Below are 12,010 nucleotides of genomic sequence, written 5' to 3'. Positions count from 1 at the left end.
TATCTATGCCCCCTCCCAAAAAAAAAAAGAAAACACAACTCTTTCATGGGCGCACACACACTGCTGCACACTTTACGCACGCGCACGCGCTCACACGCACGCACTCCCCAGTCATAAGTGAATGACGGCAGGTCGCTATGGAAACTGCGTTACGCTCCGGGCGGCCGGAGGAGAAAACAAGAGGCGCGAGGACTCGTTTCATTCTTCATTTCAGCACCACGCGCCTCCCGGACAGCGCCCGAATGAACCCGAGCGCAGATTCCGGCGTCGCATGTCTTCTGATAAGGGACGGAGCCGCCGCAGCAGCAGCAGCAGCAGCAGCAGCAGCACCGAGGACAAGCAAACCCACGGACACGACACGAGAACTCCCCGGACCTGTAGCTCGGTGGATACGCCAGGTCTGATTCGGCAGACGAGCCAGGAGCCGCTCGCTCCCTTCAAATGCCACAGCAACAGGTAAGAAGCTCCTGGTTTAGTCCCGGTGCTCTGAAGTGCGAATGCCCTGTAGCCTGTCTGCTGCTTAATTGCGGTTAATTGCTTCCATTTGGCATCTCAGGTGTAAGAAAGTGCATGATTAGGTGATTAGAGTGAAACCCAGCAGGACCTCTGGGTTAATTCCAGTAAATTCTAAGCGAGGATGGACCGTGAAACTGTGCAAGAGCTGAACTCTAACATCCAGCAGGTGGTTGCTTCATCATTTTTATAGCCAATAAACTTGAGCATTTTTATTTCTATTTTTATTTATTTTTTAGAATTTCTGCTCATTTTGCATCTTCCACTGTGGCACCAATCCCTGATTTATTCCCTCCTATGCAACTATTCATGCATCATAGTTGTACAAGTGAAGAAAAGTACCATCTAAGCACTGTGCATGAATCCAAAAAAATATAAAAGAGCCACTCTGCCAATATTTTCTACACACAAGACAGATTTGTTTGTTTTTCTTGTGTGCAGCTCTCCAGATTTCTCACCCAAGACAGCCACCAAAGTTTACAGAGCATTATTGTTTGTGTATAAGACAGCCTCAGATTTGCTGTTTTTTTTTTCTTTTTTTTCATCCAGTGGCCATAGATTATGTGCGAGCTGAGCCGATACGCCTGGATGAGTCACTCAGGCTGCAAGTTTGCAGAACAGTGCGAAAGGGGAGGGGGAGATACAGGGGGGCCAGCTGGAAAACAGTCCCGCAGTGCCTCTCTGCCTCCTCAACACATTGTTTCGGTGTATTGTTTTTTAAATTCTTTTGCTATGATCAACATCTGGAACTTTATTTATCACCTCTGGATGTGTGATTATTTTGGGACGCGGGCAGGGGGTCTCATCCGGAGCCGTCTTTGTTCTCAGACTTCTGGTAAGCATGCTCAGCTCTTTATGAATGAAGAAGCTTTATGTAGTAAGAGAGTAGCTTTGGTGTTTGCTGTAATGCATGCAGCATAGATTAGAGGAATCCTAAACACCCCCCAGTAACAGATTGTTTGTGGTTGTTACAGACTACAGCCCTCTGATGTCTGATGCCAGAAAGCATCCCATTACTGCTCATTAGTATCCCTGTGTTTAGCCGGCTGGTATTGACAAATCATAGCAATCAGCAGCATTCAGCTGTAGCACTGAGTGACAACTATTGATTAAAGCAAACAATAGATCATAATGGGCTGCTATGAACCATAGTTGCACACTCAAACACGAGCACTCACTCCCCGAAAACACTTTGACAGGCGCCCACAATCACACACTCAATCACATCACAGAGACTGCTCGGACCGACTCTGTTAGGCAAATGCTGTGTGGCTTATTGAAAAATGTGTCTCGTTTGTGCGGATTGATTGATGAAGTCTTGATGCTCTGGAGGCTGTAACTGCCGGGAGGATTGCACGTGTTAAAGGCAAACAACAAAAATAATAATTGGCTGATATTAAATTCCTCTTTGTACCAATTTGCCTCGCAATATTCAGGGGTGTTACATAAAGAAAAGAAAAAAAAAGAAAGCAACTCCGGTGAGCGTGTGAAGGAGTCACTGTTTGTAATGTACACACACATCATGTGCTGCACACACGGACACAAAAACAGATGTGCGTCTTTAATTAGTGACGTTGGTGTGATTAATGCAGTCTGCTGGTGATGACTCATTCAGCTTAACCCTTGCTCCTCTGGTGGAAACAATCAATAAACAAAGACTCAGTGTGCCTTTACATGTATTATTCTCATCCTTATCATTTCACACAATATTTGAGTAGTTTTTTCTTTGCTCTGCTTTAAAAAAAAAAAAAAGAAAGAAAAAAAAAACCTGCACTGGATCTTGATCGAGCTGTTCTGTCCGACTGAGGCTGAGTGTAAATGAAGTGATTTAATAATGTGCTGTAAGTCGGGGCTAGTAAATGTTGTAATATGTTTCAGACTTCACAACTCCAGTCAAACACGTCCTCATAATTAGTTGTGATCTGTTGTGAGCAGTAGAAGAATATTTATGCAAAGCACATCTACGTGGTTTTGCTCCATGTGTCAGCTTGTCAACACAGCAGTTACATTAGCATTGTGGAAAAGCTGTCAGCCAAGCTGTGACTTACAGACGGCAGACTGGCAGGGAGTGTGCATATGAGTGTGACTGAGTGCAAAGCACATGTGTGTGTGTGTGTGTGTGTGTGCGCGCAGGAAAGACTCGGAGACAGTTAAACACATATTTGTTGTAATAAACTCTCATTGTCATCCTCCTTCAGGGCACCAGCATGTCTGAGAGGAAGTCCAGTCAGCGGTTTCACAGCCTGAACGCCGAGCAGGTGGAGGTTCTCCATCAGGTTCTTTCGGAAGTGGTTCCCATCCACGGCCGCGGGAACTTTCCCACATTGGAGCTGCGTCCTCGAGACATCATCATAGCCGTTCGAGCCAGGCTGCAGAAGCAGGGGATCACTGTCAGAGATGTCCGTCTGAACGGCTCCACGGCCAGCCACGTCCTCGTCCGAGACAACGGAACCAGCTACAAGGACCTGGACATCATCTTCGGGGTGGAGCTGCCCAGTCAGGAGGAGTTCCAGGTGCGGTTACTGTACTGTATTGATTAGCATTTATTCAGTTATAACATCCTTAAGCACAGCATTGAATATTTACTCTCTCTGGGGTGTTGCAGTATTGATTTCTCTGATGCTATTTTGAAAATGATATTATTGTAACCCAAACCGTAATTCGATTTCAGAATGCTTTACCTTAAGGGCGGATCAATACAGCTGGTTTTGATAGTTCAGCTGCATCATATGGAAAACTAAACCACAGTAGCGTCACAATATTCAATAACACAAGCAAAATTGCTCTCAGATTGCAGTCATTAGTTGTCGCTGTCATGCTGTTGACCTCTCGTCCTCTCAGGTGATCAAAGAGTCGGTGCTGGGCTGCCTGCTGGAATGCCTGCCGGCTGGAGTCAACAGGGAGCGGATCAGCAGCGCCACAATGAAGGAGGCCTACGTCCAGAAAATGGTCAAAGTCTTCAATGAGCACGACCGCTGGAGCCTCATCTCTCTCTCAAACAACAGCGGCAAAAACCTGGAGCTCAAATTCGTGAGCGCGCTCAGGCGGCAGTTTGAGTTCAGCGTCGACTCCTTTCAGATCATTCTGGACCGTCTCCTAGAGTCCTACATGCAGCAGGAGTCGCAGCACAAAATGAATGCTGTTGATCTGAAGGACCAGCCCGCAGAGAGTCAGAACAAATGCTTGTCTTTTCTGCAAACTCAGACCGCCGCTCCAGAAGCGGAGAAGCCCACAGACTTATGCAGCGAAGAAGGGGCTCAGATCAGTCGGACGCAACAGAAAGACGAGGTGCACGTAAAGGAGTCTCAGGCAGACGTCTCACAACAAAGTGAGAATTCGAACCAGACAAAAGACTCCATACTGGAAAAAGACAACAAAGAGGAAACACCTGCAGAGTTGACAGAAGTGTCAGAGCACAAAGGAAACTCAAGTGAGACAGACCAGACTTCTCTAAACCTTTTGTCAGAAAAGAAACAAACCTTTGAGGAAGCAGAACCACCAGCTCAGATTGAACTCAGACACGAGCCAGAGCTCTTGGACGAAACTGAATGCTCAGCGAAGGTAGAACATTCAGAGCAGACAAAGCCCTGCGATGGCCAACAACCAGCACATTCGAGTCACAAGGAACTCTCTGTCCAGAAAGAACCGTCCAACCACACGAAACCCCCCGACGAACAGCAAGAACTCACAGAGCAGATGGGACCGCCTGAGACGCCAGAAACCTCAGACAAAACCCGGGCAGAGTGTCTAAACCTGACAGACGAATCTCGCAGCACAGAGCAATCTGATAAAACAAATTTATCCGAGGGTTTCAGAGAGCATCAGAGAAGCAATGAGGAAGATAAAATTCAACATGTGTCTGCTCCAGACGCTAGCACGTCTTCACATGCAAAGATAGAGACGGAGTTAGAGGATGAAGGAGAAGCAGAAACAGAGCCCCGGGATGAGATACAGGCAGAGAGGAAAAATGACACAGAGACAAGCGAAGAGACTTTAGCATTAGAAGCAAAACATGTAGAAGACACACAGGGTATTGATTGTTCCTGCTCCACCTCTTCCACTCTCACACTTTGCAACACACAGCCTGCTGGCACACAGGATACACTGGAGACTCACAGCACACAACACACGGATAACTCAGAAAAAAAACCCAACGCGCTCGATGCTGTCAGCCCTCCAGATACTCAGGATACTTTACCTGCACCACCCAGCCTTGTTTCTGACAAAAAGACCTCCTCGTCTCCCTCCTGTAAGGCCTCAGAGAGACTATCTCACATGGTGGTGCTCAAACACTCGTCGCCCAAACCCCCTCGGAGGATGTGCAGAAAGGTCGCACCAAATCCGTACCCCAGCCCACTCTCTGAAAGCGAACTCGCCATCGCGCCCTGTCTAGATCCAAACCTCTGCCCCGGCCCTGAAGCTGAGATAGCCTTTAGCCCTACAGCTACCCCAACAACCAGTATCTTGATTGAAACAAATTCTGGTCCCGACCCTTCCACTGACCCATCTTCAAACCTTGATCTTACCTCAGCTCCTGATCCAGCCCCTGATATAATCTCCACCTCCTCTGTGGATCCCATGTCTGCTCTACCTCAAGAGCCATCGTCCTCTCAGCTAATCACAGAGGGTTCGTGTGAAACGAGTCTTCAGAGCCTAGAAGAGGCAGCAACCACACATGAGGCTTTTGATGAGCAAAGCCAGCCCTCGCCGACAGAAACTGCCTCTGCACCCAAACAATCAGAGCCTCTCGACTCAGCGGACCCGTCCAGCTCCAACACCCAAGAACATACCTCAGAAGCTCAGCTCAGTGACGAAACCAGAACAGAACAGACCAAAAAGGTGGACTCGAATCAGTCAAGCATCAGTCCACGAGAGACCACACTCAGTTCGCCCTCCTCCTCCCCCCACTGCGTCACCCCTCCTGTTTCCTGCCTCACCCCTCCCGTACTCAGCCTCTCCCCTCCTTGCGTCATGCCGTCGCCCCCCAGCCTCAGCCCTCCCCCGTGTCTGACCCCTCCATCTCACTGCCTCTCGTCTCCGATGCTCAGCACCATCAGTCCTGCCACCAGCTTCAGCTCTCCGCCCTTAAGTTTCAGCCCGACTTCGTCCTGCCTCAGCTCACCTTACCTCACCCCCCCCATGCTCAGCCTAAGCCCACCCCCGCTCTGTCTCACCCCGCCTTCCCCCTGCCTCAGCCCTCCCCTCCTCTGCCTCACTCCGCCGGTGGAGTCGGAGGACCTTGTACCTCAGGTATCTTCAGACTTGGAGCCTTTGATACTGAACACAGACAGCGATGAACAGATAAAAGAGTCCTCCCCTCAGCCAGGAGTTCCTCTCTTACAGTTGGAGGATAAAAAGGAGCATGATTATATCTCATCGTTGCCTCAGGTTGCTGAGCCTGTCTCTTTTCCAATCACAATCCCAAGCTCCACCTCACATGCGCTGCCTCACACGCAGTCTGGAGGCCCCGGGGAATCTGCCCCTCCAAAAGCTGTTGAGGCATCCAGCTCTCTGCCTGAGAACAAAGAGGCCCCCGAGGTAACCACAGACATGCCTGAACAGTGCGACACTTCTCGGGCATCTGACTCAGTCCCTGCTGTCGAGGTTCTGGCAGAGAGCATGTATGGTGACTTTGAGGCAGCCATGGACCATCTGCGCTACCGCCTGATCGCTACCAGGAACCCAGAGGAGATCCGGGGCGGCGGTTTGCTGAAATACAGCAACCTGTTGGTCAGAGATTACCGACCGGCCAGCGAGACTCAGATAAAGACACTGGAGCGCTACATGTGCTCGCGCTTTTTCATCGATTTCCCCGACGTGCAGGAGCAGCAGCGCAAGATCCTGTCCTACTTGAAGAACCACTTCATCGGCGAGGAGAGGAGCAAGTACCAGTACCTGATGACGCTGCGTCGCGTTGTGGACGACAGCACGGTGTGTCTGATGGGACACGAGAGGCGCCAGACGCTGAACATGATCACGGTGCTGGCGCTGAAGGTTCTAGGAGAGCAGAACATTATACCCAACACAGACCATGTGACGTGCTTCTACCAGCCTGCCCCGTACCTTGCCGAGCACAGTGCCCCCTACCTAGCAGAACCCAGCTACTGCAGCTACTACATACCACAAGGGGGGTCGACTCTGCTGTACCAACCATATCCATTACACCTGCACCCGCAGACTGGACTCGTCTAGCATACGTATATTTACATAAAACACAAAAGTGAGCAAGGGCATGGTGCTTGCCATGAAGAAAGAGCTGGAGAATGGAAATCTAATCCAGGGATACACTGTTTGGTCTATAATAGACCTATGGGGGTGGGATTGAGTGGGTTTTTACAGTAAACTCCCCAACAACTCTGTAAGGTTCTAACATGATTATATGTAATTATCTAGGCTTTGTGGGAAAATAATAATTCTTCCGATATTGTTAAAATTCCAGATAATAATGCTGTATGCACTGCATGAGTCATAGGCCTTTGGTCTCCCTGGGAAACCAACAGCGCTGTTGACATTCACACACATGCACAGACATACAAACATGCACGCACGCACACACACACACACACACACACACACATGCGCAAACACACTTCCAGGTTCTTGAATTCTTGTACACTCTTGTCATGTTCTTACTGTGTTGTTCTTAATGGGTTTGTTCAGAATGTGGACTTTGCCTGTGGTTGATATTGTGCATGGATAAATTAGGACTGTTCTCTCACTGCCAAATACTGTGTGACTACTATGCTTCTTAAACAGTTTAATGTAACTTTGTTATTCCTTTACTGACGGGGAGGGGGGGGTGTATTTCTGAAAAAAAAAAAATACAGAGGGACAAGTCTACCAGTGTGTACAGTATTTTCAGCAAAACACACACAAGCATGCACAACATATACACACACACACGTACATATGCACACATGCAAGCAGACATGTGATACTGTATGCACACAAAGTTAGACAATGCATGAGTAGCTAAATAGATCACATCCTACAGTCGAAGCAAAGGCTTTTAATTTATTAAAATGGATCTATTTTTGCAAGACTTTCCAAGATAATACTCAGTGGTAAACAGACTGGTTAGTTGTTACAGAAAAATGCCAACAACATTGCCTTTGGAACAGACTGTACAGCGTATTGATTACAGTATATTGTGTGCGATTACACTGCATTGTTTTCAGGTAAATTGTGTTAAATTGTACTGCTTGATTCCTTTCCCTTTTGTGGAGTCCTTTCTGTAATCATGTGAAGTATTGTATCATCTAGTGTTAATTTATTTAATGCTAAAGTTTACTCTGTGGAGGTGGTCAGGTTCTAACCATCTTTGGGTCATCTCTAAACATGGCGCATGCAGATCCGCCTGAACCGAAGGAATTACATTTTAAACCCCATACGACTCCTCTCAGCGCGAATCCTCGCACCAGAATTAAACAAGATCCACCTCTCAAATCTAAGTTTTGAAGCCGTGCAACAGCAACTATGACCAAAGATGGTTCGGTAGGGAAATCAAGTGCCTAAATGTGAGACATCATTGGCATGTCTTTATCTCACTGCACTGGGGGTGTTTAACGGGGTGGGCCTGGGGCTGGGTCGGGTGTGTGTTCAGTTGTTGACCCCTGTTATTGCTGCCCATTTTGATGTCTTCTTTAATGTAGTCCTTTGTTGTAGTTTATTCATGTACATTTTTGATAAAATAAAGGGGAAACTCAACAAACCTTTAAACGTGTGCGAAATCGAATTCTTTTTTTCCTTTCGAAAACAGCTGAAGCCTCGACTTTAAAGAGAAAAAGAATTCCATCATCACCTTGTCTTGCCTTTTTTTGCGTGTGCATTCATAGCCCCTTCTGCACTTTTCTCCAAAATGACACGCCGCACAGCTCACCCATCCTCCCCATGATTGCGCTCTGCAATGATCCACTTAAGCGTGACCGTCGAATCACGATGGTGCCCAGGAGAGCGACCCAAAGCTGTGAAATTCTGTCTGTGTGAGGCCTCTTATCGCAAATCACCTGTCCTTCAGATGTGTTTGGACCCAGATGACGCACGGGCTACGCAACACAGCGGGCTCAACAATGTGTAAATGCGAGGAGAATGCGGTTCGTGAGGTGCGAGACTAAAAAGGGGGGGAGAAAAAAAAAGGGGGGAGGGGGATGCAGAGTGCGTGGACACGTATGTGCGCGCTTCACATGGGAATACGGAGGCAGAGGCAGCATCAGGTGGTCCCTTTCTCCAGCTAGTAATTGAGGAGACTTACAGTTTAATGAAACAATAGCGCTGCCTCCTTACTCCCTCACTGCCTCCATCCTTTCCTCCCACTTCACACCACTGATAGGTAATGGGCGCGAGGGGAGATGAGGTGTCTCTTTTGAGGTGGCGTATTGCCATGGTCACACGCCGTCTATTTACACACAGTGTAGGCTTGCGGTGCGAGGTTGCATGGGAGAGAAAAAAGCGTGTGATCTAAAAGGGTCTGTATCAGTGTCTCACAGACCTCTGAGCTACTCTTGTCCACTCGGGGGGTTTCCATAGAGACACAGACAGGGAGCACTGTGGGCGCAGAGAGCATGACGGAAGACAGGGAAGACCCACACAGCAAATGAGGGGGAGAGAGATGAAAACAAGTAATAAGAAAAAAAAAAAAGAAGAGGTGGGTGAAGTGAAAAAAGAGAGAAAGATAGTGGTGGACGGAGAGATGGATGGATGTGAAAATAGAGCCGAGGATGGAGACGGAGAGTGAAGGGATGGGTGAGGTTATAGATAAAGCCAGGAGGAGAGGAGCAAAGAGGGGGGAGCTGATGGGGGGGAGAGAGAGAGAGAGCGTGGGAGGTTGTCAGGCCTTCAGTCACAAGGGAGTCACTGTGAGGTGGCTGCAGTGACGGCAGCAGTGATGTCAGAGCAGCACACACTCGTATGTTGGAGCACATACACACACACAGCTGCATGCACATCAATTTTCCTAATGGCCTGCCCACCCGTCCACCCTCAACAAACATTTTCTAACTCGCCCAGACAAAAAGAGAACATCACCCACACATCTGCCTCTCTCTCTCTCTCTCTCTTTCTCTCTCTCCCATTCTGTCTCTCACACTCTCTGGCCGATTTGACTTCAGGATCATTTTATAATCAACCACACAGGTTTGACTGATGCCTCTGAGCTGAAACAGCTTGCAGGCACATGCAGTAAAAAAATGAAAACAGAAGCATTGATTTGGGGGGTTAAGAGGAGGCTTAAGGGCTGGAACATGTTGCTCAGCCGGCCAGTTTATTACTGCTCCCTTGATCATTTTCCTGGAGTTCTCCGACACTTTCGATTCGATAAAAATGAGTGAGGAGATGTGCACTGTAACAGCAGCAAAGGTGATATACATTTAAGAAGAAGAATAAAAATCAACAAAAAAAGGCTCTTCCATATGTAGATATTCAGATTGTACACATTGCTCTGGATGTAAAAATAACAATATTGCATTGCGTGGATTCTTTCACGAGTACAAATACTGATAGAGAAGTACTAACACTGCACAGATTTGTCCGTAGGTGGAAAAATATTGATATTTCAGAGATACTTGCATGTATATATTAAAAGAAAACTGCATAGAGTTTCTAAAATGTACAAAATATTCATAATGCACAGGTTTAAATATCTTGATGATCCACCAAAATGACAGTTTTTCCAACTACACAAATCCACAAAATATTAATAACGCACTCAATTCCAGTCGATCACCAGCTTCCATGAAGTCTCATGTGTGATCCATGTTCGTTGAATGTCAATAAAACAGGGACAGAAATCGTTAAATAAATCTGTTATTAAAAAACACTTAGCGGAGCATAATCAATAGCAGAAACCATAATCGTCTCTGAGGCTTTTATGTGCCTTTTTGCAGACTGAATTTCTATTTCTGTGACTGATGAGTACAAGGCAATAAAATGGATGCAGAGTATTCACCATTCATGTTTTTTTTTTTTTTCATTCACTACAACCTCCCCCTTCGCCCCTGCTTCCCACATCCTCTCCCTTTCTCCTCACCCCCCCTCCCTCCCTCCACCTCACCCACTGTGTGCCTCCCACCCACCTGCTTCCTTGACTGCTATGACTCAGTCCTCATCCAACTGAGGATACATGAGGATAAAAAAACCTTGATGAAAAACAGCCAAGAGAACCGTTTTACCCAAAAGAAATAGAGCAATTGGCGAGGCAATTGGCTGCTGCTGCATCTTTAGCTCTGATGCGTTTCCCCCCCAAACACACACACCTCATTAGAAATACAGACACACACGCCGCCCCCACGTTCAAACTGATGCTTTATCCGTTAATTCATCCTTAAAAGCAAAAATTGGGAAGGCAGCGAGGAGTGTTTCAAAAATAGTTTTTCATTTCTCCAGATAGAAGTCTGTGTCGTCACGACTCGGTGACATGGATGGATGGTTTCTTAAAGGCGAACTTGCCAAACACGTGCCGTACATGGGGCCTGATTCGAGAGAAACCTCAGAGGAACGGGAGCTGTCGATCATCTTAATTTGTTATTCCACTTGCAAAACCCATCTGTGTGGCTTTATTGCTCGCGATTGTGCCACTTAAACTCCTCTCGCGTCCCAAATTGTGCAGTGATGCAAACTGCAGTGGGAGACAATCATCCGCCGCCGGTCCCCGTGGTATCAGCTCCATTCAGGAACCTGCGGGTCACCCAGACCTTACTTTGTTAATTATGCAAACTAAATGCGCCATAATGGATCATAATGTTGGCCATGTGACACAGACACGAGCTTACATAACAGGTGATCAATCAGGCGGACGGAGAGGCGGCTTTACAGCAGAGCGAGGAGTTTGGTTTGGTTTACTGAGACGGGCTGCACAGCTGTACATGCAGATGGCTGCTGTAAGTTATTTGACTTCACACAGCAGCCCAAGTGCCACTATACACCAGGTAATATATACATTTATGCGCCACTTGGCCTTGGATTTAAGTGAAAGTCATTGTCTTAAAGGGATTTCTACCACTTTGCCAGCCTGTAGACCACAAAGCATTTGTATAATGTATTCTGTGATTCCGGCTGAGCTTTCAAAAGTCAAAAAAGAAAAAAAAAATGTTGATGTCAAAATGATGTCATCAGGGTTATCTCAGGGTTATTGCTTGCGGAAACTTTTAAATTACCATTCTAATTAAGTCTATCCCATGTGGTGGAAAGCAACTGAATGCATTTACACTAAGTGCTGCATTGAAATACAAATTGAAAGTAGTTGTACTTGAGTATTTCTATTTTTTTTTACTACTTTTACTTCACAACACTCTCCTGCATATTGAAGAGTTCATTTGCAAAAACAGATAACTCCATCTCCACAAACCTTCAGAAAACCCACTTTTCCATCGTCTACCTGAGACAATATCAATCCAACTTAAGTTATCTCTATTTTTGTTATGTCATTTCTACTGAGTCAAATCCACTAAGGTTCAGTTTGACTGATATTAACTCAAGCAAACAACAACAAAAAATAAGTTTT

General features: G+C 46.8%; 1 protein-coding gene across 1 annotated transcript; it reads left to right on the top strand.

Moving 5' to 3' along the window:
* Positions 1–2,720: 2,720 nt before the first annotated feature.
* Positions 2,721–6,705, top strand: LOC103376189 (protein FAM46C-like). The gene is made up of 3 exons (XM_008306560.1): positions 2,721–3,026; positions 3,355–3,654; positions 6,118–6,705. The coding sequence occupies exons 1-3, from the start codon at positions 2,721–2,723 to the stop codon at positions 6,703–6,705; spliced, it is 1,194 nt and encodes a 397-aa protein (XP_008304782.1).
* Positions 6,706–12,010: the final 5,305 nt, after the last annotated feature.

This window comes from Stegastes partitus, unplaced genomic scaffold, assembly GCF_000690725.1.
Source record: "Stegastes partitus isolate 25-593 unplaced genomic scaffold, Stegastes_partitus-1.0.2 Scaffold3700, whole genome shotgun sequence".
Classification (NCBI taxonomy): domain Eukaryota; kingdom Metazoa; phylum Chordata; class Actinopteri; family Pomacentridae; genus Stegastes; species Stegastes partitus.
This window is presented reverse-complemented; position numbering and strand designations above follow the sequence as displayed.

Coding starts and splice junctions, on each gene's coding strand:
- LOC103376189 (XM_008306560.1), top strand. CDS start 2,721: ATGTCTGAGAGGAAGTCCAGTCAGCGGTTTCACAGCCTGAACGCCGAG. Junction 3,027..3,354: donor CCAGTCAGGAGGAGTTCCAG/GTGCGGTTACTG, acceptor TCGTCCTCTCAG/GTGATCAAAGAGTCGGTGCT. Junction 3,655..6,117: donor CGCAGCACAAAATGAATGCT/GTTGATCTGAAG, acceptor CCTGCTGTCGAG/GTTCTGGCAGAGAGCATGTA.